At 36.0% G+C, this 25,565-nt stretch overlaps 1 protein-coding gene across 8 annotated transcripts in view; it reads left to right on the forward strand.

Moving 5' to 3' along the window:
• SENP1 (SUMO specific peptidase 1) overlaps positions 1–25,565 on the forward strand; it is a 55,212-nt gene that overhangs the window by 8,661 nt on the left and 20,986 nt on the right. For all 8 annotated transcript variants that reach the window (XM_086713547.1, XM_086713546.1, XM_025930479.2 and 5 more), the window contains 9 exons: positions 4,577–4,736; positions 9,065–9,236; positions 16,189–16,292; positions 16,375–16,661; positions 18,406–18,460; positions 22,649–22,687; positions 23,552–23,636; positions 23,872–24,027; positions 25,104–25,235. In XM_086713547.1, coding sequence (XP_086569673.1) covers positions 4,577–4,736; positions 9,065–9,236; positions 16,189–16,292; positions 16,375–16,661; positions 18,406–18,460; positions 22,649–22,687; positions 23,552–23,636; positions 23,872–24,027; positions 25,104–25,235 — 1,190 coding nt within the window. The remainder of the gene's footprint in view (positions 1–4,576; positions 4,737–9,064; positions 9,237–16,188; positions 16,293–16,374; positions 16,662–18,405; positions 18,461–22,648; positions 22,688–23,551; positions 23,637–23,871; positions 24,028–25,103; positions 25,236–25,565) is intronic.

Raw genomic sequence — 25,565 nt, forward strand, 5'->3', positions numbered from 1 at the left:
AGGCCTTTCTGATGAGCAGAGAGCCTGAAATCTGGTTGGACAGCTCATTCTAGGGGAAGGACAGTTGAGTGGATAATGAAATGAGATCATTAATGAAATGAGATCATTAGTATTTCAATTTGAACTCAGGCTGTGTTTGCTTGTAATTTCATATGTTGATTTAACATTGGGTAGAATATTTGCTTGTAGTTTAAAATAATTGCTTAATAATAAACAGTTACATGAAATTATACTCAAAATCTGCTGACCATAACAACTCAACTCTGGCCTTTTCTAATTTTTATCTGTGTACATGCTTGTATGATTCAATACATGTAATCTTTTTTAGCCCATATATTTTTATTTTTACTTTTCCATCTGTTTACATGTTATTCTTTGTATCTACCTTTTTATGCTCATTTCTAATAATCCATGGAACTGATATGCACATTCACAATACTTTATGTACATTTCTAAAATCCAAAAAGCTCTGAAAACCAAAAATTATTTTCTTAATTCATTTGGTATCAAAAGTGACCTGACCTGAATTAATTCCTTGGCAAAACCTACATGAATTGACCTGAAGCTGTTTATGTCTTTTATTTATCTATAAATATGAGTATTTATTTCACTGCAGATATATCACCACACATTTCACTGCAGATCCATCAATATGTTTGATTACAGGGTGCAGCTTCAGATTATACCTTGAAGTGCTACCATAGTATATACCAGGATATCTCTCTAAAATTCCAAAAATTTTAAATTCAGAAACGCAGTGGGACCCGAGGGGCTATGAGTTAGGATAATGGGCCCATGCAATCATTTGCTTCATTATTTTCCCTATAGTTTAGGTCCCCTTCACACTTACTGTTTTTAGCTATTGTAAATAATATGACTTAAAAACATCTGTATGTATAGCTTTTTTTCTTTTTTAAAAAAATTTTTTAATATTAATTTATTTTTGAGAGACAGAGCATGAGCAGGGGAGGGGCAGAGAGAGAGAGACAGAATCTGAAACAGGCTCCAGGCTCAGAGCTGTCAGTGCAGGGCCCAATGTGGGGCTCAAACCCGTAAACCATGAGATCATAACCTGAGCCAAAGTTGGAAGCTTAACCGACTGAGCCACCCAGGCACCCCTGTATATAGCCTTTTTTCTTCTAAATTTCATTAGACCCTTAATATTCACAAAGGATATATTTGAGATTATCTCAAATCCTCATGTTCTTGACTGTGGTGATATTTGGCCAGATTATTAGCTTTGTACTCAGTGACATGATTCTTGAAAGTTAGATTTTTCCTGTTTGTCCTCATACCATAAATTGATCCTCGTATCAAAATCTTACACTGAAGTTTTTCTCTGTCGCTTGAAGGCCATTTTTTTTAGGAAAAGCAAAAAAATAACTTCATAACAGTTACTGTATATGTGATGAATAACAAATAACAACAGCCATGTTGAAATGGGGATGCTGAACTATTAGATTCATTCTCTAAATTAAAGTGTGAAGCAGAGGATTCAGATTTGTGCCTACCAAATTTCATCTAATCCCTGACCAAGCAAAGGTATGGCATGTCACAGACCTCCAGGGTTGCTCTCTGACCATCAGAATTTTTAATCTGTGAAGGCTAAGAGTTATATACTTTTTTCTTGTAATAAAACGTTCAAATCAAACCTACTTTTTATTGTGTACTTTTCCTCATTTCGTTCTCCTGCCACACCCATTCCAATTGATTTTAAATCCTGCAGAATTTTGTCTCTACTATCTCTTTTGTATCTCTTTTGTATTCTTTTCCAATAATCCCCACATTAATTTCTGTGGTCAGTCACCATGAGCTTCACTGCTTGATTGAACTAGATGTGGGTATCCCATTTACTGCTTTAGTCTTTTCATTCTGACTCTCTCAGCCTTTCATTCTGACTCTATTCTCTTTTCCATCAAGGTGAAAAAGAACATGGGAAAGCCCCAAAACTTTAGAATCTAGGGTCTGGAGCTTACCATTTACTGCTTTACTGGCTCTGCCTCTCTATATCAAGCTTTTAAAAAATCTGCTTCTTAATCCACTCAAGATTAACCTATTTAAAAACATTGATTTAAAAAAATCATTTTTAGAAAGCAGAGAAAATGTAAATCTTTCCGTTAATAACTTAATGTTGCTCAGACTTCAAGAGCTCTTGATTTTATTAAGAACACAATTTATTGTGTTTATTATTAAGAACACAAAAGAAAATTAAAACATTTTAAACCCTAAACAAAGAAAAGTAGATAAAGATGAAAAGAAATGATTTTGCTCAAGCTTAGAGTCATTATCAATGTCTTATCTTTGGAAAATATGTTAAACTAGGTTGCCACACTGGCATTTAGTAGATAATTTAAAGCATCCTGCTATTTATAACTAAATAAACCTGAAAATTAACAAGAGCAACTGATGATGGTTACTTTCATAGTAGTGATTGCTTGATCTACATTTTTTTTTTTTTAATTTTTTTTTTCAACGTTTATTTATTTTTGGGACAGAGAGAGACAGAGCATGAACGGGGGAGGGGCAGAGAGAGAGGGAGACACAGAATCGGAAACAGGCTCCAGGCTCTGAGCCATCAGCCCAGAGCCTGACGCGGGGCTCGAACTCCCGGACCACGAGATCGTGACCTGGCTGAAGTCGGACGCTTAACCGACTGCGCCACCCAGGCGCCCCTTGATCTACATTTTTTAAAATATAAGATTTTATTTCATTATGTTCATAAAATATTGCCTTGTCCTTGTAGAAAATTTGTAGAGAAAGTAGAAAAATACCTATCATTCTGTTATTGGAACACAACTAAAATTAAATTTTTGGTGTATTTCCTTATAGTTTTGTGTGTGTATGTGCACATAATAAGTAATCTTAATTGTGGCATTTGCAATCTGATCTCTTAATGATGACAGAATACCAGGCTAAACCAACACCAAAAAGAGAGTGTCTGCAGCCCTATGTTGGTCCCTCTCTATCGCTGCTTGATTACATCAGCAATACTGGACTATTCATTGCTTTCATTGAGTGGGGATAGAACCACCTTGTTCTGGTTAAACAGACTGCCTGATCCTGTGCTTTCCCCTTGCATTTGAAAGCCGAAGCCTTTGTCAAATGCCATTGAGGAGGCTACTCTGGCTTCTCCTTGGTCTCAAATTTCACACTTGTCAGGGTAATTTTGCATTTTTTGGTAGACTTATTCCTTAAGTAGACATCTCTAGGCAAATCATTCCCTAATCATATTGTAGCAAAACGTGTGAGAGGCAGATTTCTACTGTTATTACTTTGCATTTAAAGATAAAAATGTTCTGGCCTTTAATAATACTCATTTTTATTAGTCTTATGTTTCTCTCCTTAAAGTAACAGTGATAGATGTTATGCATAGATACTGATTACAAAGGTAAAAGGTTATAATTCATTTTGAAAGTAAATATAATTTTAGATTAGGTTCATCCACTGGTGGATCAACTGGTACTAACACCACCCTTGACCACTGCTGTTTTTCCTGTCTTATTCATCCTAAATGCCGATATTCCTGATCCTAACAAAACAAAACAAAACAAAAACAAACCTGCAATACAAACTTATTTTTGTCACCTGGTCTATTTTTTGGATACAGTATCAAGAGCTACATTAAATATTTGAAATAACATAATATTGTGCAGAATTCTGTGGTAATTCGCTTTGAAAGGTCTTCAAAATGATGTCCACATTAGGCAAAAATTCAAGAAGTAGACAATTATCATTCTCAATTTTCCACTGGTGTTCCTCAGAGTTCCATAACCTAATATCTGAAGTTATTTTGAAGGTGCTGTTTTAAGTTGTCTGATCCTGCTGATAGGGAGAGGTAGGTTTAGAAATTATTCTAGTCCTAGGTGAAATTTCAAGAAACTTTTCTTACCCCAGCCTGTAAGCCACAAGTCAGAAGATTCAAATATAATTCTTACTTAGTCTGATTGCAATATCACGCATTGGAGGGAGTATTGATATGTCTGATGATTATGACATTAAGTGACTGAAGATAATCATACCAGAACCAGATGCATATGATGGGTCATTCCTGCCATAAGCCAGCCAGAATAAGCAGCAATGAGGTTATCTCTGCTCTTAGAGAGAGCCCCTGAGTCGTGAACATGGTAATTAAAAACAAAGTGACACCAGCTGCTTATTAAGCAATAACTGTTGTTCATTTGAATTACAATTCTCCTTGGCCCTCCACCTGCTTTCTTACTGGTCTGGCCTACCTTCTTTCAGGCCCAGGCCTGGGAGTGCTTGCAAGATATAGTTGGGGTAAAATGTTGACTTTTGGTGGACACCACGGAGTCACATTGATGCAGATAAGGCACATGGCTGTGGCAGGATTCAGCTCCTTCATCAATTTTCAGGTTAGTATGGCTGAATCAATTATAGTTTGTAGAAGTTCCCTTACTGCAGACTTTACTGGCAGTTGAGACTGGGATCTTTCTTCCATGAGAGACATGGTGCTATGCCACATTACTTTGGAATACAATGTTGGACATGGTTGCAGTCATATGGAAAACTACTACTGTCGGTATTTGTCTAATTATTCAAACTTTTATTCTTTTAGACAACCCTTCCTCAGACAGTTTTCTTGGCTCAGGAGATTTAAGAACCTTTGGCCAGAGTGCAAATGGCCAGTGGAGAAATTCCACTCCAGCATCAGGTTCAACTTTACAAAAATCAAGAAACAGCCGAAGTCTTTACCTCGAAACCCGAAAGACCTCAAGGTAGGTATTCTGGCTGCTTAGTTCACAAGTCTTTCCTCTGGTATAAGAGAAAATGGCCATAAGATAGTTGTTAACATTGGCATTTTAAGGGTGTATCACCATTTCTGAACTTTAAACCATGAAAATATGGACAAATGTGTTTTAAACTTTCAACTTTTAATTGGTGCTGAATTTTGGTGACATCCAAAGCTTCTCATTAGAGGAGAGTTTTGAGGGAAATCTTGGTGCATATGAATGAGTATTTATTTTGGGATTAATATGGCTATTATGAATCTTAACGTGGAAGTCGTTCAATTTCTACGACTTCAGTAGCAAAGAAATCAGCGCATTTGTATAGGCTTTCACATGAGCAGAGACCTGGCTCAAACCAAAGAAACTCTGCACCCCATGGCCTCAGGGCTCTATCCTTTCAGCCCAATTTCATAAGCACTACCTATTCCCTCACTAAGCTTATAAAGGTTTCCCTCAAGAACTTTATTAGTAAAATATTTCTTTTTTAAAATGGTATTTATGATTTCTTAAATTTTACTCTAGTGATGGATTTTAGGAATATGGTATCATTTAATTTCCTGCTTAGTTAAAGCTAAGCTTGCTGGCATTGATAGAAACCAGCGAGATGGCTTTTATTTTATGATTATCAGCACATGGACTCTGGAAACATGTGTCAATACTCCCAGGGATAGTCTTCTCCACTCCTTATTTTTTTTAATTACACAAGAATTCATTAATGCATTCACATTGTAAAAATTAAAACATTGCCAAAAAAGCCGAAGATCCCTTGGCCACTGCTCACAATTTTATTCCCCTCCCCTTGGTGTATTTCCATCCACACCTTTCCCTATGTTTGTTTCTCTTTTGCTCTTATATAGCGTGAGATATATGCATGTGTACTATGAAATGTATAATGTTATTTTGTCTTCATTAAAGATTTTCTATATGCATCATTTGGCAAGTTGCTTTTTTTACTCAGTAAGACTATACTGTTATTTTTAAAAATAACATTATTATAGAAACAAGTACATGTGCTTTGTGAAAAATCAGAAAATACAGATAGGTAAAAATAAAAAATAAAAACATCATGTTTCCACCAGTTAAAGATCACCTCTGTAATATCTTAGTATATTTCCTTCCAGATGTTTTGCTCTGCATTTATACACATTTTTTCAAACATGAATTCATACTGTGCATACTTTTATAATAATCTGCTTTTTAAGTCAATCACATCTTTTCCATTCAGTAAATTTGTCTTGTACACTAAACTGTATTTAAATTTTCCTAGTTGACCCAAAATATCCTTTATGGCTTCTTTGTCCAAACCAGTATATAATCTAGGATTGCATCTGGTGGTTATTGCCTTTAAGTCTCTTACAATCTGGAAAACCCCTTTTTTTCTTATGACATGACTTTTATACATAGTGTTCCACCCTTTGGATTTGACAGGTTTCTTCTTCATAGTATTATTTTGTCATTTATCCTCTGTATTTTTTTGTAAACTAGATTTTTGTCTTCAATAAAAACTAGTGATGTGTTACATCACATTAGAAAACCTCTAAATCTGGTTCTCCTATCATTAGTGATTCTGGAGTAGAGAGGTAACAGTCTGGTCCTTTAGTACAGTTAGGTATTCCCCCTTGTGACTAGAATATAACTGATGTAAATGATGTTACTTTGGTGTTCTATCAATGACCAGTTTCGTATCAGCCTAATAGTTATTCACATCAATTGATAATTGTTATCTGATAATTTTTTTAAATTGAGGTATATTTGACATATCACATTATATTAGTTTCAGGTATATAAACATAATGATTCAGTATTTGTATGTATTGCAAAATGATCACCATAGTGGGGCGCCTGGGTGGCTCAGTCGGTTAAGCGTCCGACTTCGGCTCAGGTCATGATCTCACGGTTTGTGAGTTCGAGCCCCGCGTCGGGCTCTGTGCTGACAGCTCAGAGCCTGGGGCCTGTTTCAGATTCTGTGTCTCCCTCTCTCTCTCTGACCCTCCCCGATTCATGCTCTCTCTCTGTTTCAAAAGTAAATAAAAGTTTAAAAAAAAAAAAAAATGATCACCATAGTAAGTCTACTTAACATCTATCACCATACATAGTTACAAAATTATTTTTTCCTGTGATAAGAACTTTTAAGACCTCTCAACAACTTTTAAATATGTAATATGGTATTAATTATAGTCATCATGCTGTGCATTACATCCCCAGAACTTACTTAGAACTTGGAAATTTGTATCTTTTCACCTTCTTTGGCCTGATAATAATTGTATTAGAGTTAATGAAATAATACTTTTCCAGTGTTATCATTTCTTCTACGCTTATCGTCACTCTGCTGTGAAGGAGAGCTTTTTTTTCTCAGTAGATAGGGTTGTTTGGTTACCTTAAGATACATCTACTGGGAAGGCAGGATATACGATTAGATCTTCTTTTCCATTACCAATTTTCAAAGTGAGGTTTTTTTGTTTTTTTTTTAATAGCCACTTCATGTGGTTCAGAGGAATTTTTCTTTTCTTTTTTAATGTCATTACAGATTCAGTGTGTTTCAATCTACCACCGTCATTATTCTTGTAATGTTCACATTCTCACAGCTTTATCCAGTGGGAGTTCTTTCAAGCTTACTGCTGTGTCTGGCCCAACCTCATTAATTGTTGGAAGCATCCTTGCTCTCTGGCATTGCAAGATGTTCTCCCACTGTTTTTTTGTTTAGAAAATAAATCTTTTGCATTAAACACACACACACTCTAGGAAGCATCAATAAAAAAGACATTGTGAAGAATTCATTATATCTTCACCAAGCCAATTATACTTGCCTTTCTTTTTGTAGCTGCATCCACCCATCCTAAGGCCTATTCCCAAAATTCTGAGTCCTTGTCCCTTTCCCCACTCTAACACACATAGAAACCATTATAATTTGAAGAGTTAGAGGCAGAGCATGTAAGTGCTTTTTTTTTTTTAAGTTTTTAATTCCAGTTAACATACAGTATTATGTTAGTTCCAGGTGTACAATGTAGTGATTCAGCATTTCCATACAACATCCAGTGCTCATGAGAATTGTATTCCTTGGTCTCCATTACCTATTTCACCCATGCTTCCACCACCTCCCCTATGATACCCATCTGTTTGTTCTGTATAATTAAGAGGCCGTTTCTTGATTTGTCTCTTTTTTTTTTCCCTTTGAGAGAGCATGTAAGTGCTTTTTGATTTTCTTTAGACTAGTCTGATTTCATTTGGATCCAGACTAATTGTACTGATTTAAAGAGTTGTTTTCATTGAATTCAGCTTAGTCAGCTGTGTATTCTGCATCCTCAGCAAAAAAAAAAAGAAAAAGAAAGAAAATTCAGTATGCTAAGAGCAAGTACCTTATACTTACTGGGTAATAATAGATGAAAAAGACCACGTAGAAAGAACTTTAAATTATTAATCAAGTCTTAGAGATAAGACTGGGCTTTAAGTTCACAAAAGCACTTTTCCTGCCAGTGTTTTCCTTTATTTGGGGGCACAAACAGTTTAAAGAAACAAAAAAATTCTCCTTCAGAGGAGGTAAATAGGCCAGAAGGAGAATTGGCAGAGAGCGATGCAGCCTAAAAGAAAGCCTTCTGGTTGTTTTTAATGAAGGATGGGAGCCCTCTGTTGGCTTTTTAGGAAATTTTAAAATTCAGTTTAGATTTTTTTTTTTTTTTAACATTTATTCATTTTTGAGACAGAGCACAAGCAGGAGAGGGGCAGAGAGAGAGGGAGACACAGAATCCGAAGCACGTTCCAGGCTCTGAGCTGTCAGCACAGAGCCCGACGCAGGGCTCAAACTCACTAACCGTGAGATCATGACCTGAGCTGAAGTCAGGGGCTCAACCGACTGAGCCACCCAGGAGCCCCTAAAATTCAGTTTAAAAGCTTCTTTGAGAGGCTTTAGCTTTATCCATCTTTGCATAAATAATTCCCCACAAAGGGCTTGAGGGAGGGGGTTGCAGGAAGTAAATAGAAAGTGTAAGATATATAGACCCCAAGTTTACTGAAGAAGTCTGACCTGATATACTTTTTGTCATACTGCACAGGTCTTTGGTTCCTGACCAAAGGAACTATAAAGTTAAGAAATGCAATTTTAGATGTTTGGTAATTATGTAGTATGGTAATCTAGGACTTCTTAAGTTGCAGAACCTGGTGCAGCAACCCATGCATCATTTCTTGTATATGTCCCTCAAATGGTACATCCATTATTCTACCTGTTGGTGTTTTGTTTTTGGTATTTCTTGAAAGTGAAAATCACTAGGTTGGATTTTCTTGCTGTTTTTTTCTTATGAACTTTTTTTTTTTTTTTTTAGTGGATTATCAAACACTTTTACAGGAAAGGCAAATCATCACTGCCATGTGTCTGCATACGAAAAATCTTTTCCTATTAAGCCTGTCCCAAGTCCATCTTGGAGTGGTTCATGTCGCCGAAACCTCTTGAGCCCCAAGAAAACTCAGAGGCGACATGTTAGTACAGCAGAAGAGGTAAGGAAAACCTGCGACAAACGCTGCTAAAGGTTAGAATCTTTCCCTGTATTCTGCCGTTTGTTCCTCTGATTCAGACATTTACTAACCATCTGTTCACTTAGTCCTTTTTCTGCTTTTTGTTTCTTAATTTAGATTTTAGGAGGACTTCATTATTTTTCTTATCATTTTCTCTATTCCTGTTGGACAGCAGACTTTTCAGTATTTCCTAAATGAGTTCTCATATATCAAACTATCTCTGTTTTTTTTTTTTTTTTTGGGCCCTTCCTCAACTTTTGTTTCATATGGCAAAACTGTTAATCTTGCTGGGTTAGATGAAATACCTGCCTTTATTTCTTATTAGGACAATTTTCCCTTAGTGTAAGAAGAAAATCAAGAAGACAGCTAAATAATTTACAACCCTTCATTGAGTAAGAAGATCTTTGAGATCATAGATGTTACCCCCAAAAAAGATGTTTTGTTGACACTTTGGTTGTTATATGCATTCAGTAAGCCTAAAGGAGAAATTCAATTCTGTAAATATAATATAGCATATAACTTATGTGGTAGGAAATGTGCTTGTACCTGTTAAGTTAAATACTATGCATCTAGTCAGCTTTGGACTGCTTGCTATGAAGATACAAATAAATAACAATACCTTACATTTATATTGTATATAGAGTTTCCAGTATGCTTTCCACATGTATTACTATGTTGAGTCATTTTAATGCTGTGAAATAGGTAGAGATGATATGCACATTTTACATATTAGGAGAGTAAAGGTGAGAGGTCACACAGTAAATAGCCAGCCTACAACCCAGGTCTTTTGGAGTCTTGTCTGGTATGCATTGTATTATACAACCCAGCAGTATGGCTCCAGCCCATTGGAGCTTACAGACTGGAGAGTCAAGAATATAGCACTATGTGCCAAATAACTAGATAATTTGTTAATGATGATTGTTTAAGTGGCAGAACTTGATTATTTGTGACATGGTTAGTAAAAATGCTGTGCATTTTTTTGGTTTTAAGTTTGTATTGAATCTAAAATATTCAAGCAGAGGGTGGCAGAACTAGTAAGTCATATTTAGTAGGTAAAGGATAGATAAGAAACTGGCAGCAGTTGCCTTTGGTGATAAGAGCTGAGCAATAGTAGAGATTTATTTTTCACTTTTGTACTATTGAATTTAGCACCATGTATGTATTAGTTATTGCATACATAAATCATATTTTTTTAACTACTGGGGCTGTGCTTCTGCTGGATCCTAGGCAGCCTATGGGGTACAGAGAGACTTGTGGGGGAGGAGACAGCAGCATGGCAGCTGGATACTGGCTTCCCAACCCTCCCCTGCCCCAGGTGGCTGCTGCTGAGATCACTAGGATCCTTAAGACTATGTGCGTTCATTGTTTTTTTTTTAATTTTTTTTTTTTAACGTTTTTATTTATTTTTGGGACAGAGAGAGACAGAGCATGAACGGGGGAGGGGCAGAGAGAGAGGGAGACACAGAATCGGAAACAGGCTCCAGGCTCTGAGCCGGCAGCCCAGAGCCTGACGCGGGGCTCGAACTCACGGACCATGAGATCGTGACCTGGCTGAAGTCGGACGCTTAACCGACTGCGCCACCTAGGCGCCCCTATGTGCGTTCGTTGTAATCCCACTAGCTAACCAGTCCTTTGGACCACTCAGCCCCTCCTCCTTTCACCTCTGCCTTCAGCCTGAGGACTTGGGCTAGGTGAATAATTTTATCCTTCCAACCAACCCTCTAGGCCAATGTCCAGGGTGGGCCATTGGAGGACATGAAGGTGGAGTTTTTCTTCCTTCTACAGTGTCAAGAAGATGCCAAAGATTGAATTTATTCTGTGAAACGAGATGCAGAAAATTTTGCCTCATTTGTTTTTTAGGTCTATATTCTGATATGAAAATCAAGTCACTCGTAGTACAGGAATATGGGATTGCCCATATAATACGAGTAAAATAAAATATTGGACCAAATTTTATTAAACTATCAACAGATTATTCAGATATTTAGTCTTGGATAGTACTAGATAATCTGGATTAAAATATAATTCTTTTTCTTCCCTTGGGAATAAAGAATTTACTGATGGGAGCTTACAAACTGAAGGAAAAATTATTTTCCATGGAAATGTTGGGATCTCCAAGGGAGATACAGTTTCTTATGTTAAGGAAGGAAAATTAGATATTAATCTTACTGCTGGATTTATTTATCACCTTCAGGAATATAAAGTCATTTATAAAATTAACATGATGTTAACCACTGCATTGTTCAGCCTTACAATAGAAGTTTAAAAAGAATACATAAAGAAGAATTTGGAAATATGTAAGTGATGGCTAGACCACCACTTGGCTGAAGGCTGATTCAGGGATATCATTAAAGAACGGTACTAATAGGGTAACCACTAGCCATATGCACTACTTAAATTAATTCAGATTAAATTATAATTTATATATGTAATATAAATAAATAAATGTATAAATATAAATTAAAAATTTCCTTTCTCAGTCATACTAGCCACATTTCAAGTACTCATTAGCCACATATTGCTAGTGGGTACCATACTGGACAGTGTAGAGTATTTCCATTTTAACTGGGAGTTCTGTTAACATTGTTTAGAGGAAATGAATTTCTGTTTGGGAAAGAGAAAATACTAGGGACAATAAAAATGTAACATGTTAAAAACACATGTAGTTTCTTTTCACTGATATGTTGCTTCCAGACATCCTTCTCTGCAACATACTGAGCAACATTTTAAGATGTCAGTCTTTCTTAATAGACAGCACTGATGGTTTTATTCATAAGAAAACCCAAAACCTTTTACAATACTGGGTTTTTTTTAAGCTTTTTAAAAAATGTTTATTTATTTTTTGAGAGAGAGAAGGGAAGGAGTAGAGAGAGAGGGAGATTGAATCCCAAGCAGGCTCTGTGCTTTCAGATGTGGGGCTCAAACCCACAAATCCTGAGATCATGACCTGAGCTGAAATCAAGAGTCGGATGCTTAACCGACTGAGCCACCCAGGCGCCCCTACAATTTTGTTATAACCAAGAATTTTGGACTTAAAAACAGAAGGTTGTTGAATTATATACCTTTGATAGTTGAGGTTTATATAGTATAAAGCTTTTACTTTAAAGAGAATCAAAATTGGAGTATTTATGAAGTTTTTTGAGTAATTTGTAACAAAAAGTTATACCAGTTTCCTACAATTTATTTTGTGTTCTCTGTTAAATTTTTATAATCTTACAGACAGTTCAGGTTTATGATGGAGCCTCTTACAGACGCATTTAAGTACCAGAATCTGGCACATATTTTAAAAATAGAGTCCAACACCTTAATTACCTTTATACTGTTTGAAACTTTCCTTGGTCATTTATTAGGTTTAACACATAACATTATCCAGCTTCTTTTATTTTAACATGTTACCAATTATTACTTCCTTTCATCTTAATTTAATAATTTGCTTACTCAGTAGAAATAGTTTAATAAGTAATATACAAAGAAGGATGTTTTCTTTTACTTTATTTGTAATACCAGATGCTCCAAAAAAGAATTGTGTTTGAAGTTTCAAATGACTTACCTTTTTGGATTTTCTTTTGGAAAAGTCAAATATTACATATATGTTCTTTTGAGGTTGCATGGACTATCTTTTCTTTGCCTGAAATGGTTCTAAATAGAAGATAAATTCTTGTGACCTCTAAATTAACATTTAGAGGCTTAAAGAGACCTTAGATAATTGTTTGGAATATAAAACATCTATTCCTGTTCATTTTATGTTGTCTAATAACTGTGAGGTTGTTCAGGCTTAGACAGAAGCTTTTCTTTGAAGATACATGTACTGGGGAAAATGATTTGTGGGTGAGTTATGTGTGTTTAATAGACTTTTAAAAATCAGTTCTTACATTAAACTGAGGGTTACTGGAGGGGTTATAGGAGGAGGGATGGGCTAAATGGGTAAGGGGCATTAAGGAATCTACTCCTGAAATCATTGTTTCACTATATGGTAACTAATTTGGATGTAAATTTTAAAAAATAAAAAATAAAAAAAAAAGAATGAAGACTAATTTTAAAAAATCAGTTCTTACATTGAATTAATCTAGGTGAGTCACTTAATGGCACTTTGTTTCTTCATGTTTTATTTATAAGGATAAAAACTTATTCCAAGAAACCATTTTGCTATGTGTTGGGAGGGAAGAGAGAAGCATTTTTAATTTTATAGGGTTGAAGTCAGTTTATGAAGGTTGAAGGGTACCACAAACAAAGATCTTTTCTATTTCACTGTCCTCAGTGTGCTCTTGAAGTCTTCATGGGATGGGGATGTTTCTCTACACCTTGGTGTGCAAAGTAACCTCTTACACCAGTTTATCTGCTTTATTCTCCTTCCTATGATGTGATAATGCAGTCAAAGCTTTTTAAAATCTAGTTTAGTAAGGAGGTGGAAATGAACTAAAATGACTGGTTAATTAAGAGTTATGGGTGCCTGGGTGGCTCAGTTGGTAGAGTGTCCAAGTTTGGCACATTGGGCTCTGCACTGACAGTACGTAGCCTGCTTGAGATTCTCTCTCTCCCTCTCTCTCTGTCTCTCTCTCTGCCCCTCCTCACATGCATGTGCTCTCTCTCTCTCTCTCTCAAAATAAATAAACTTTAAAAATAATTTAGGGGCATCTGGGTGGCTCAGTCGGTTAAGCGTCCAACTTCAGCTCAGGTCATGATCTCGCCGTTTGTGAGTTCGAACCCCACATCAGGCTCTGGGCTGACAGCTCGGAGCCTGGAGCCTGCTTCGGATTCTGTGTCTCCTTCTCTCTCTGCCCCTCCCCCACTTGTGCTCTGTCTCTCTCTATCAAAAATAAATAAATGTAAAAATAATTTTTTAAAAAAGTGTTAATTTCCATGACCCAGGTGGTATTATTCTTCTGATTTCCCTTCATGCCCTCCATTTTACCACTCCTGAAAACGTGTTAACACCATTGTATTGTGGATTATGAATTCGGTTATTTGGTATAGTGGGAAAGTGGAGTCAGAATTTACATTGGGAGGTATTGAAAAATTTCAGTCATGAAAGTGCTACATAACACAGCTTTCCTGTGTATAGATCACTATGTAGTTGGTTGTCAATCTCTTACACCTAAATAATTGTAATGATGCTTCATTCTTCAGACTGTCTACTTAAAGAACCTTTATGATAGCAAATGTAGGTTTTAATAAAAAAAGACATTTATTTTAATTACAGTTTTCAAATTTATCTCTCAGATACTCATGGCCTCCCCAGTAGAATAGCTAGAAACTGCAGATTTGGTAATTGATATTAATGTATACCTGTTAATGGTCTTTTTCTACATTATAATTTTTGTGCTGTCACTGAAGTGCCTGTCCAGTACTGCAGACAGTCTCTTCACAAACACTAGAAAAGAGTATGTCATCATCTTAAATACAGTATTAATGTATAAAGGATAAAATAATGGAGTTTATTTTCTTCATATAGAAAATTGCAATTTGTTTTTCCTCCGGGTCTATTTTTCCACCAAATGCTCAACTAATTCTACTTATTTTCTTATTACCCATCTATTCAAATTTTCTCATTACTCATCTATTCAAATTTAAGGATAGCTCTTTTTCATAAGGAGTATTTATTTACTCATGCCTCATAGTTCAAGGTGAATCTTGTTAGAACAGTAACATTATAGTGACAATGTAATTGAAATTTACTATGTAGGAAACAGTGATCAAGAAGAGAAAACTTAGTGTCTGTTTGCCTTTGCATAGATAATTGCTTAATTCATTCGATTTTTAGCAAAATGCTTCTGTGCATATTGAAATGTCACAGTGCAGGATGCTGCTAGCCTTGCCACAAAGTATTAAAGTTATTTTTTGAAGATTGGTGGTTATATTAAACTGTGTATAAGATTTTTTTTAAGTACCAGAGTATATTATTTAGTGAATGCTTCCCATTGTTTCTCTGGATCAGTATAGAATAGATGCTTTACTATAGTTACAAGTCCTTATGTAATCTGATTCTCTGCTGAGTGACCTCATTTCTTACTGCTCTTCTGATTCACGCTGACCTTACTTTTCCTTGAACGCATCAGGCACATACCTGTTTCAGGGCATTTGTATTTGCTATTCCTCTACCTGGAATAGTCTTTTATAAATTTCTATGACTTACCTCTTCCCTTGATTAGGTTTCTATTGAAATATCACCTTTTAGAAGGGTCTTACCTGTTGCTGCTATTTCCCCTCCATCACTTTCTATTTCCTTGTCTTTATTTTTTCATTTTCATTTTCCATAATTTTTGATTAGTCTCGCTTGCCAGTCCCTTTAACTGTAATATAAGCTCCACAAGGACAGGAATATTACTTTATTCAGTGCAGTATCTCTAGTGAGTGGTGCTTAGTAGGTATTCAAGTCAATACACGAGTGAATGAATATTATGGAGTATGTGCTTTTCCCTAAACTTATTATTGGGGTTTAGGAAAAAAGAGTAAATATTTGAGATAAAAACCATCTTTGGAAAATACTTAAACAATGTTAAAATTGGACAGGATAGAAAACAGCAAGGTATCCCACTCTGATCTTGACTATTCTAGTTGCTTCCTTGTGACTTTTTTAGTAGATGTCAGGAATCATGGGGTTTCTTGGAATCCTAATTGAGAAATCCTCAAATGTTTTGTTTCTGGGACTGTCTCAGTTGACTCAAAAGTGATTGCCTATTGGCCTTCTGGTTTCATATCCTATAGTTTCTCTGCACTATTATTTACATATATGTCCCATAATTTTCCAAAATATATCTGGTATTTACTTCATTTAATTCCTGTTATAATTTTCTAGATATCCCTAATGATAATTCTTAATTATCTTGAAGGACTCTGCCTTAACTTTGGCAGAGCTTCTGGGAGTCTAGATGCTGATTTGAGAAAAAAGTTGCCTTATTGGATGTGTTTAAAATTTCTTCTTTTTTTTCTCTAGACAGTCCAAGAAGAAGAAAGAGAGATTTACAGACAGCTACTACAGATGGTTACAGGGAAACAGTTTTCTGTAGCCAAACCCACCACACATTTTCCTTTACACCTGTGAGTCACAGAAACATATATCAAATGAATTTAATTCTGTACTTTGTTATTTGATATTAAAACTATATTCTCCTCTTGCTAGGTCCCGATGTCTTAGTTCTAATAAGAATACTTTGAAAGACCCACTGTTTAAAAATGGAAGTTCTTGTGCAGCTCAGATTATTGGCTCTGATACTTCATCATCTGGATCTGCCAGCATTTTAACTACCCAGGAACAAGTGTCCCACAGTGTGTATTCCTTATCGTCGTATGCCCCAGATGTTGTTGCATTTGGATCCAAAGATTCTGATCCTCTCCATCAACCCCAACATCACCACTCTCTTCTACATCAGCCAGACAACTTACCAGCTTCAAATACACAATCGGAAGGTAACAATGGTTTCGTATATTTTCAGTAATAACAACCAGTTAACTGTTTATGGGATCTATGGGAATTGCAAGGTTGTAATGTGCATGTAATTTAATTAACATGTAAGATACTTGAAATATATATAATTCAGTTAGCCGTACCACAAATAAACTAAACCTATAAATAATTTACTTTTTTCTTACATGGAAATGCAAAGGATTTCATATAATATTTTACTTAAAAAGATTAACTTCCTGAGCAGCGTCTAGAGTCAGAGTATAGTCATCCCAATTACTTCAATACTTTCTCTGTTTCTAGTACTTTGCAATGAACATTAAGTACTCTGAAGTTCTAAGTTTTGGAACATCAATTAAGTGTTGAAGTAAAAGTTCTTAACCAGGTAATACTTAGTAGAAAACCTGCATAGTAGGTTTATGCATTTTAGAATGGTCATCAGCAAATTTTGGAAACAAAAAGTTTTCTGTTTAACTTTTAGCTAACCAAAGTATCCAGACACTTAGCATTCCAGTTAATTAAGGTTTTCTATGATAATTTTCTTTGTTTGCTTAGTTTCCCCTTTCTTTAGGTGTGTGTTATGTGTGTTTATGATTGTATGTATTTAGGTATATAACTTAAAACGAGTTTAAGGTTAAGTGATTAGACATTAGGGATCTTTTTTTTTTTTTTTTTTTTTAATTTTTTTTTTTTTTCAACGTTTATTTATTTTTGGGACAGAGAGAGACACAGCATGAACGGGGGAGGGGCAGAGAGAGAGGGAGACACAGAATCGGAAACAGGCTCCAGGCTCTGAGCCATCAGCCCAGAGCCCGACGCGGGGCTCGAACCCACGGACCGCGAGATCGTGACCTGGCTGAAGTCGGACGCTTAACCGACTGCGCCACCCAGGCGCCCCAACATTAGGGATCTTTTGATCAGTCTCTAAGGCTCTTTCCTCCTTCCTTAGCTTTTTTTTTTTTTTTTTTTTTTTTAAGATATTTCTCACTTTCTTAAAATTTTCACTTGGGGATTAAAATTGTTAGTGGCATCACTATATAGCTATACATATTCATGAAAACCTTTATAAAATTTTGTGAGATGATTTACTGGGAACTACCATTAAAAAAAGCCTTTAACCTCAAAAACATAACATTGTATGACAAATGCTTAGCTACAACTAAACTGAAACGAATATGCTGTAGTACATTGAATGTTTCATTACTTTCCTTGTACCATAATAAATATCCTAAATGAGGTGTCAGTCATTTAGAAGGACATGATTCCTGCCTTTATCAATAACACAAAATAAATGATAGAATTTGTACTTTTTTAGACCCTGCTACTTCTGTAGCTTTTTCTCTTTCTGCCTCTGCCTCCCCCTCCCCTCTTTCACCTTATTCAGTCTCATGGTAGTTCATGAACTAAAGACTTTTGAGAAGTTGTGGCTTATTTTTGTTCCCCAGGAACAGAAAGAAGCAGCATAGGAATCAAGTACAGCCCAGGAGTAGATGATGAAGGGCATATATACTTGTATTTTTGGAGCGACTTCTTTCTTTGTGAGGCAGGCTCTTCCCTAAGCCCTATTTCTGGCTCAGTGAAAGTGGACCTGCCTCCTTTTGTCTTCCATCTTACCTTTGTCCTTGTGCTGCATTATTTTTATGAAAACAGAATACACTGAAGTATGGGAGCTTAAACTATAGACACCTGGAGTGTATAACTGGGTAGAATTTTTTAAATAATAATATGCTGTTGTGTTTCTTTTTTTAGGATCAGACTCTGTGATTTTACTCAAAGTGAAAGATTCCCAGACTGCAACTCCCAGGTAAACTATGGAAAAAAAGACATTCTTGATATATTGTTTTCTTTTCCCTCTTTTTAATCACAATTTCTTCACTGAGAGTTGCATAACATAAAAGTAAAACTGCCTCAATTCAGATTTCTCGCCTGTGTTATTTGAATTATTTCAATGACTTTTTAATTAGTCATCTTCTTCCGTCCTCCTTGTTGTGCTTCAATCCATCTTCCGCCATATTCTCTAATCCATTCTTTGCCTGTTCTTTTCCATCTTCCATTCTACATCCAGAGTGGTCTTTCTACAATGCATATCTGATCATTCATTAAACTCCCTCAGGAGTGGCTATCAGACATAAAATCATGCCCAAACTCCTTAGTATGGTATACAAAGCATTTCCTCCACATGCCTTACTTCCTATCACACATTCTTTCCTTTAACAAGTACGAATTGATAACCTACTGTGTGCTGTGTCCTAATATAGACATTGGGGATAACAGCAGTGACCAAAATGAAATCCCTGCACTCAAGGGGCTTACATTCTAGTTGTAAGGGGTGTAAGGAAAGAGGTGGGGGACAAATTATGAACAAATAAATAAATGTGTATGTCTGATAGTGATAAATGCTGTGAAGAAAAATAAAGCAGGGCAATATATAGACTGGGGTTAGGGGGGCACTGTTTATTTGGGTGGTCATGGCAAGGCTGAGAAATGACATTTGAAGAGAGACATGATAGAGGTGAGAGAAGGAGCCATATGGGAAGATGGGAGTCTTTCATGTGTTAATTACACACACATTAGTAGTGTGTGATATGTGCTTTCTTACCTGCATAGTCATTGTTCCATCTGCCTTGTATGTAACCCTACCTCAACTTGTCTATCTAAAGAAGCAGGAGTCTCTTTCTTAGCTTTTAAGTCTCAATTCAAATGTAATTTTCTATATGATACTTGACTTCTATATGGAACTTCTTGCTCTGTAATTCAGTAGGTTACTACTTAGATTGCAGTTTCTTTGCCATTAGCAGTTCAGTTGCTGGAATGAAAATAGTATCCATTTTCCATTGAGAAAATTAGGAATAATGATGTTTCTTTCTCATCTCAGTTTCTGTACTTCTTTGCAACTCTCCTGTGTGTCCTAAATTTTAGATATTTTTAAAAAATTCTGTTATAATTTCTCAAGGAGACTTTACAGTTTGGATTCCTTATTCTTTATGTGTGGGTTTTATTTTATTTTGTTTTGTTTTTCTTTTGAGTCAGACCTGGGTTCTGATCTCGTCCAGGCATCACATAACTTTAGACAAGTTACTGTTCTGAACCTAGTTTCCTTATCAATAAAAATGCCAGTGTTAATACGTTACTGTTTATTGAATTGCTGTGAAGGTTAACATACAGAAAAATACTTACAATGAAAGTGTTTCAGGGTGCCTCAGTTAGTTGAGTGTCCAGCTCTTGATTTCAGCCCAGGTCATGATCCCAGGGCTGTGATATTGTGCCCTGTATCCAGCTCCTCACTGATACGGAGCCTGCTTGAGATTCATATTCTCTCTCTCTCTCTCTCTCCCTCTCTCCCTCTCCCCCTCTCCCCCTCCCTCCCTCCCTCCCCCACTCTCCTTCTCCCTCTCCCTCTCCCTCTCCCCCCCCCCCTCACCCCCACCCCCTTCCCTGCTTGCTCACTTGCTCTCTCAAATAAAATAAAAGTCGTTTAATGCGTAGTGCACAAAAGTAGGTATTCTTTATTGGGAAAAAGTCGATCTCATGTAGAGAATGCTTTTAATTCTTCAGTAGTTCTTTATTCTGTGTGCCTTTCCTTTATGGAGGATTTCTATTAGTGGTGCCTGAAGAATGAGAGGGAGGGAGAAATGATCTGTTGGATAAGGCCGATTGAATAATGCTGTTTATTGCAGTTGGAGCCCGCTTTCCCAAGTCTTGGCCAATTGGCTCTTTATTCTTAATCTCCCCCCACTGCCTGTCCATTAAATTCTAGCAGTGAAGATCTGCCCTTATTTCCTAGAATATAGCATGCTGTTTCCTGTTTTTGTGCCATTGTACATGCTGATCCTAACCCCTGGAATTTCCTCTCTTTCCTTGTCCACTTGTTAATCTCGCTTTGCTTTTCAAAATCTGACTCAGGTGTTATTTTTTTCTCAAGACATTACTCTGACTTCTCCAGATAGTATTAGTCTTTTCCTCTGGTACTTTTATCCCTATATCTTATTTATTACTAATACTTTTGCATTTATCATCTAATGTGGATCATAATGCCTGGCACATGATGGATACTTAGTAAATAAATCTTTGTTAAACAAATGAATTTCCTAGAAATCCTAAAAGGCTCTCTTGCATAGCCCAAGAACTCATCATCTTCATGTTGGTTTAAGGCTTTGGTTTATTGAAAGGTATGTTACAATAGTAGAAATCACAGTCTTTGGAATTGGACAGACACAGTTTCTAATCCTGACTCTTCCAAGACAGTTGATCCTTCTGAACTTCCCATTTCCTCTTCTATACACATGAGTAATAATTCCTTATTCTATATTATATTGAGGTTTAACTAAAAGAGAATTATCATGAGGCTTAACTAATATAAAGCAGCTAGAGCAGAATTTCACACAGAGTACTAAGTAGGTGCTCATAAGTAGTTGTAGTTATTTTTACTGTATGCTTCAATCATAATGAGAAATAATACATAATCTCTTTGAAAAGCAAGAAGATTTTGTTTTTTCCCCCTGCATTTTACTTTCCTAATCCATCAAATACCTACGTCTACTGAAGAGAAATACTTTTCCCTTACATTATTCACGTATTCAATAAACACTGAGTACTTGCTGTGTGCCAGGCACAATTCTTGGTGCAGAGGATACAGGAGTAAATAGAAAAGACAAAATTCCTATCCTCATTAAGCTTATGTTCTAATAAAGGAAGCAGACAAATTTCAATAGCAAGATCTACTACTATGAAATTCTGGGCAATTCCTGTCACTTTATGTTGTGCAGTCAATATGTTTTCATGTTCATTCGTTTTTAGTATCACATACTAAGCCCCTCACAGTGCTACCACTGATCTTTGTGGCTTTCTATCTTGGTTGTTACATCAGTATCCACTGTGCCAAAGGCATAGGCCGCTTCTCCTATGTTTTCCCCTTATTAACCTCAGTGATAGTGGGGAGGCAGTAGAACAGCATATTCATTGCCAAACCCTAGCCTAAGGATGATTGGGAATACTAATTCTCAAAAGGTAGTCTGGGGAGCAAGGGATACCTTCTGAGTCCTTGTTCTTGCCTTCACTAAGACAGACTGTAGCAATTCAAGAACTGAAAGGGATTCTAACCTCCATGTTTTACAAATTTGAAGCTAAGGACCATGGAAATGAAGTGACTTGTTCAAAGTCACACAGTGAATCCGGGTCCACTCCAGGAGATCCAGGTCTCTTAACTCCCAATTTCATGCTCTGTGCACTTCTTCTACTTGTATCTGAAAGTTTTTTTTGGAAAAGTGTTCACTCTTCTGTTTGTTTCTGTGAGAGATCACAGTTAGGGATTGGCAAGGAGATGAGGATGTGTGAGAAGAGCAAGAGGCTCTGGAAGAGGGAACATACCTGTGACTATGCTAAGCATTATTCATTTGGGTTGTCAGCAAGAGCCGCGTGGAATAGAATTGGTTTCTCATCTTTGGAGTGGAGCTGTATCTTGCTAATTCTCCACTTTGGTTCATTGGCTAACTAACCATCTGATACAGACTATTCTGTCGGTGGGGATTTTCAGTATCCATTATGACTTGGTTGAATATATTTTGATTCAAGTAGACTGACAGGAAGAAGTCCAAGAAACCATAAGGTTTGACTAAATCATTAATAAATCTGTCAATCTAAACCATTTTGGAAGAGTAACGTTCTAGCTTAATATATTATCTTGACAAGTGATGTACTCTTTTGCGTTGGGTTGGTCTCATAAGGAGCAAGGTGCAAGTAAGGACCTGTGTTACAGTTAATTTCTCTGTTGAACTTTGGGCCATCTTTTTAACTACTATGTATGTGAGTGACTCATAGCTGTATTCCTTTAGTTCCCAGTTACAATTATTTTATGTAATTTATGACCTTCGCTTTATTGTATACATATAAAGCATTCTTTTAAATTATTTCAATGATTGATTTTCTTGGTGAAAATATTTGAATTTTCTTATGAGCCTCCTGTTCATTTGCCATTTTTTTTTCCCCACCATAGTCCTGCGTTTTTCCAGGCAGAGTTGTGGATCAAAGAATTGTAAGTTATTGTTTTTGGTATCATTTTTCTTTCTCAATCTCTTCCTTCTCAGAAGAAGTCAATTAGCCAATCACCCTACCTATTTTTAGTCAGTAAAAATTCCCTATTTATATCTATTTATAAAACAGCTTTTAAGTTGTTGGGTTTTAAAAATTCTCTTGGGGTTGGGGCATTTCTATGCTCAGGTTTATTAAATATATAACAATTGCTGAAGCTAAATTGAATTGGAAAACTATTTTGATATTAAGTATTACATAGAAAGGAAAATAAGTGCCCTTACTTTTACATTGGTAGAACTAATTTATTGAATAATTCACATTTCTGGAGTTTGCAAAATCACTAAAAGTTTTTAGTTTCCAGTTTTAATAACTCTAAGGTATTCAGATCCCTGGACTTGTTCACTGTTTTTAGAGAAAAAAATAAATCCATATTTTTTCTTTTGGATCATAAGTACAGTATTTGAATTAAAACCTCGATAGTATCTTGTATTATTTGCTCCTTTGGGATTCAATCACATTTTTGGATTTCTAGAATGAAGCTTCAGTCTCTCCATAATCTTAGAGATTATGTTAATCTCTAAATTTTAATGTTAAAAAAAAACTACTACACATTTACACATAGCCACAAATATCACCTGTTCACATTTAGCAACAAACTAATAATTTCATCATTTGATTAAAAATAGTATGATAATTTCAATAACACCATGTGGCTTCACTCTGTCTTAAATAGCGATAAGGTTAGTGTAGGCACTTTAGACTTTCTATATGGAGGTTTTATGTTTAGTGCTCATTGTTCATCAGTAACATGCATGATGCTAAGACAGTGGTCTGCATTTGTGTCACATTCCTTTTCATTTCCTAGAACTAGTGTTTATGATTCTCGAGCACGGGAGAGATTGCGCCAGATTGAAGAGCAGAAAGCACTAGCATTGCAGCTTCAAAACCAGGTAAAAAACAAAATTGGGGATAAGATTGTAAATAAATAGCACATCCAAGTTGCAACTAATTTGGAAGATTACCTGGATTTGGGATCAAAGTTGTAATTGCGAGCTGCTATAATAGCATAGCACTTATATTGTGTGATTAGTCTATGTGCTTGGTCTCTCCAGATGGTTCTACTCAGTGTATGTAGACAAATTGTAGTTTTCTTTATCCCACTTATTCTAAAGTTCTGTTTTGCAGAGACTGCAGGAACAGGAACATTCAGTACATGATTCAGTAGAACTGCATCTTCGTGTACCTCTTGAAAAGGAGATCCCTGTAACGATCACCCAAGAAACAGAAAAGAAAGGTCATAAATTAACTGATAGTGAAGATGAATTTCCTGAAATCACAGAGGTAAATTACGTACTATGGATTCTTGTGCTAACAAGTGTGTTTAGAAAAGATACTTAGAATGAATTTCAAACACAGAAATAATAGAATACCTGGCATTTAAAGTATCCGTTGTATTGCATACTCCCGGTTTCATTTGTATTACTAATCTTGGCTTTATTTTTAAAGGATTACTGAAAATTGAAGAAAGAATTGTGAGTGGTTTTTCATGACTTCAGTGAAAAAACATTTAATAAATTTGTGTTTTATGTACATTTTTACTTTTAATGTATATGTACGGGTAGTTTGACATCAGATAGTAAGTTGAGGCTTACTACTTTTTTAAGTAATAAAAAATCAGTTAAATATATTAAAGTCTGTACATGTTTTTAATATTTATTTTTGAGAGTGCGTGTGTGCAAGCACAAGCTTGGGAGGGTCAGAGATAGATGGGGACAGAGGATCTGAAGTGGGCTTTGTGCTGACAGCAGCACAAATGCAAGGCTCAGACTCACAAACCGTGAGATCATGACTAAGGCTGGGTTGAATGCTTAACTGACTGAGCCACCCAGGCACCCCAAAGTCTTTGTACATTTTAAGATAATCTGTTCCTTGACTCATTCTTCTGTTTGAAAAACTATCATATAGTTAGTAAGTATAACACATGTATTATAGGGTGCTGGATTCCATAATTTACATTTTAAAAACCCAAATTTGTCTAGAAAAATGTCTGAAACACACTACCTGTATCCCCTGCTACCTTTTGGGAAAGAGTCTATTTGTTAAGAAATTGTGTGGGCCAAAGATATGAAGTATAATTAGGTCTTCTTGTAGACTTAGAAAGTTTGATAGCAGAAGGTTATTTCAGACTTTAGGAATAAAAGGAAGAAAGGTCTGAAATGTTGTGCTGCAACGAGAAGCGGGGACAGGATAGAATGAAAGGAGATAACCCAGGAGATTACTGGAAAGAATAAAAACCAAAATGTTAGAAGTGAACAGTTGATTACTGATACAGTCTGGGGGTTATATGGGGTTTGGTGAGAAATCTAGTGTGTCTGTAGCCATGTACACTTCATCTCTGGTACCTCTTGGTTCCCTAGGAAATGGAGAAGGAAATAAAAAATGTATTTCGTAATGGGAACCAAGATGAAGTTCTGAGTGAAGCATTCCGCTTGACCATTACACGCAAAGATATTCAAACTCTGAACCATCTGAACTGGCTCAATGATGAGGTAATCTCGCACCTGTTTTTATATTCAAATAGTAAGCATTAAGTGGAAACTAAGTCAAGGTGTTACCTCACTGTTTCTTGAAACGTGGTCCTCAGATGACCTGTGTAGAATCAGCTCTCTTAGGGTTTCTCCATTCTCCTGAATAAGTATGAGACAGTGGGGTGGAGATACTCATTTTCAGCAAATACCCCAGTTTATTTTTTATGTACCTTCAAGTCTGAGAACTGCTGATTTACCATTTTATGTATAGACAGTTTAGACACTGAGGGAGAGGACATTCATTCTCACTCTCTTTAAGGCACCTACCCAGCAGTTCATCTATTGAACAAA

The sequence above is a fragment of the Puma concolor genome, chromosome B4 (assembly GCF_028749965.1).
Source record: "Puma concolor isolate L17-30 chromosome B4, mPumCon1.1.hap2, whole genome shotgun sequence".
Classification (NCBI taxonomy): Eukaryota; Metazoa; Chordata; class Mammalia; order Carnivora; family Felidae; genus Puma; species Puma concolor.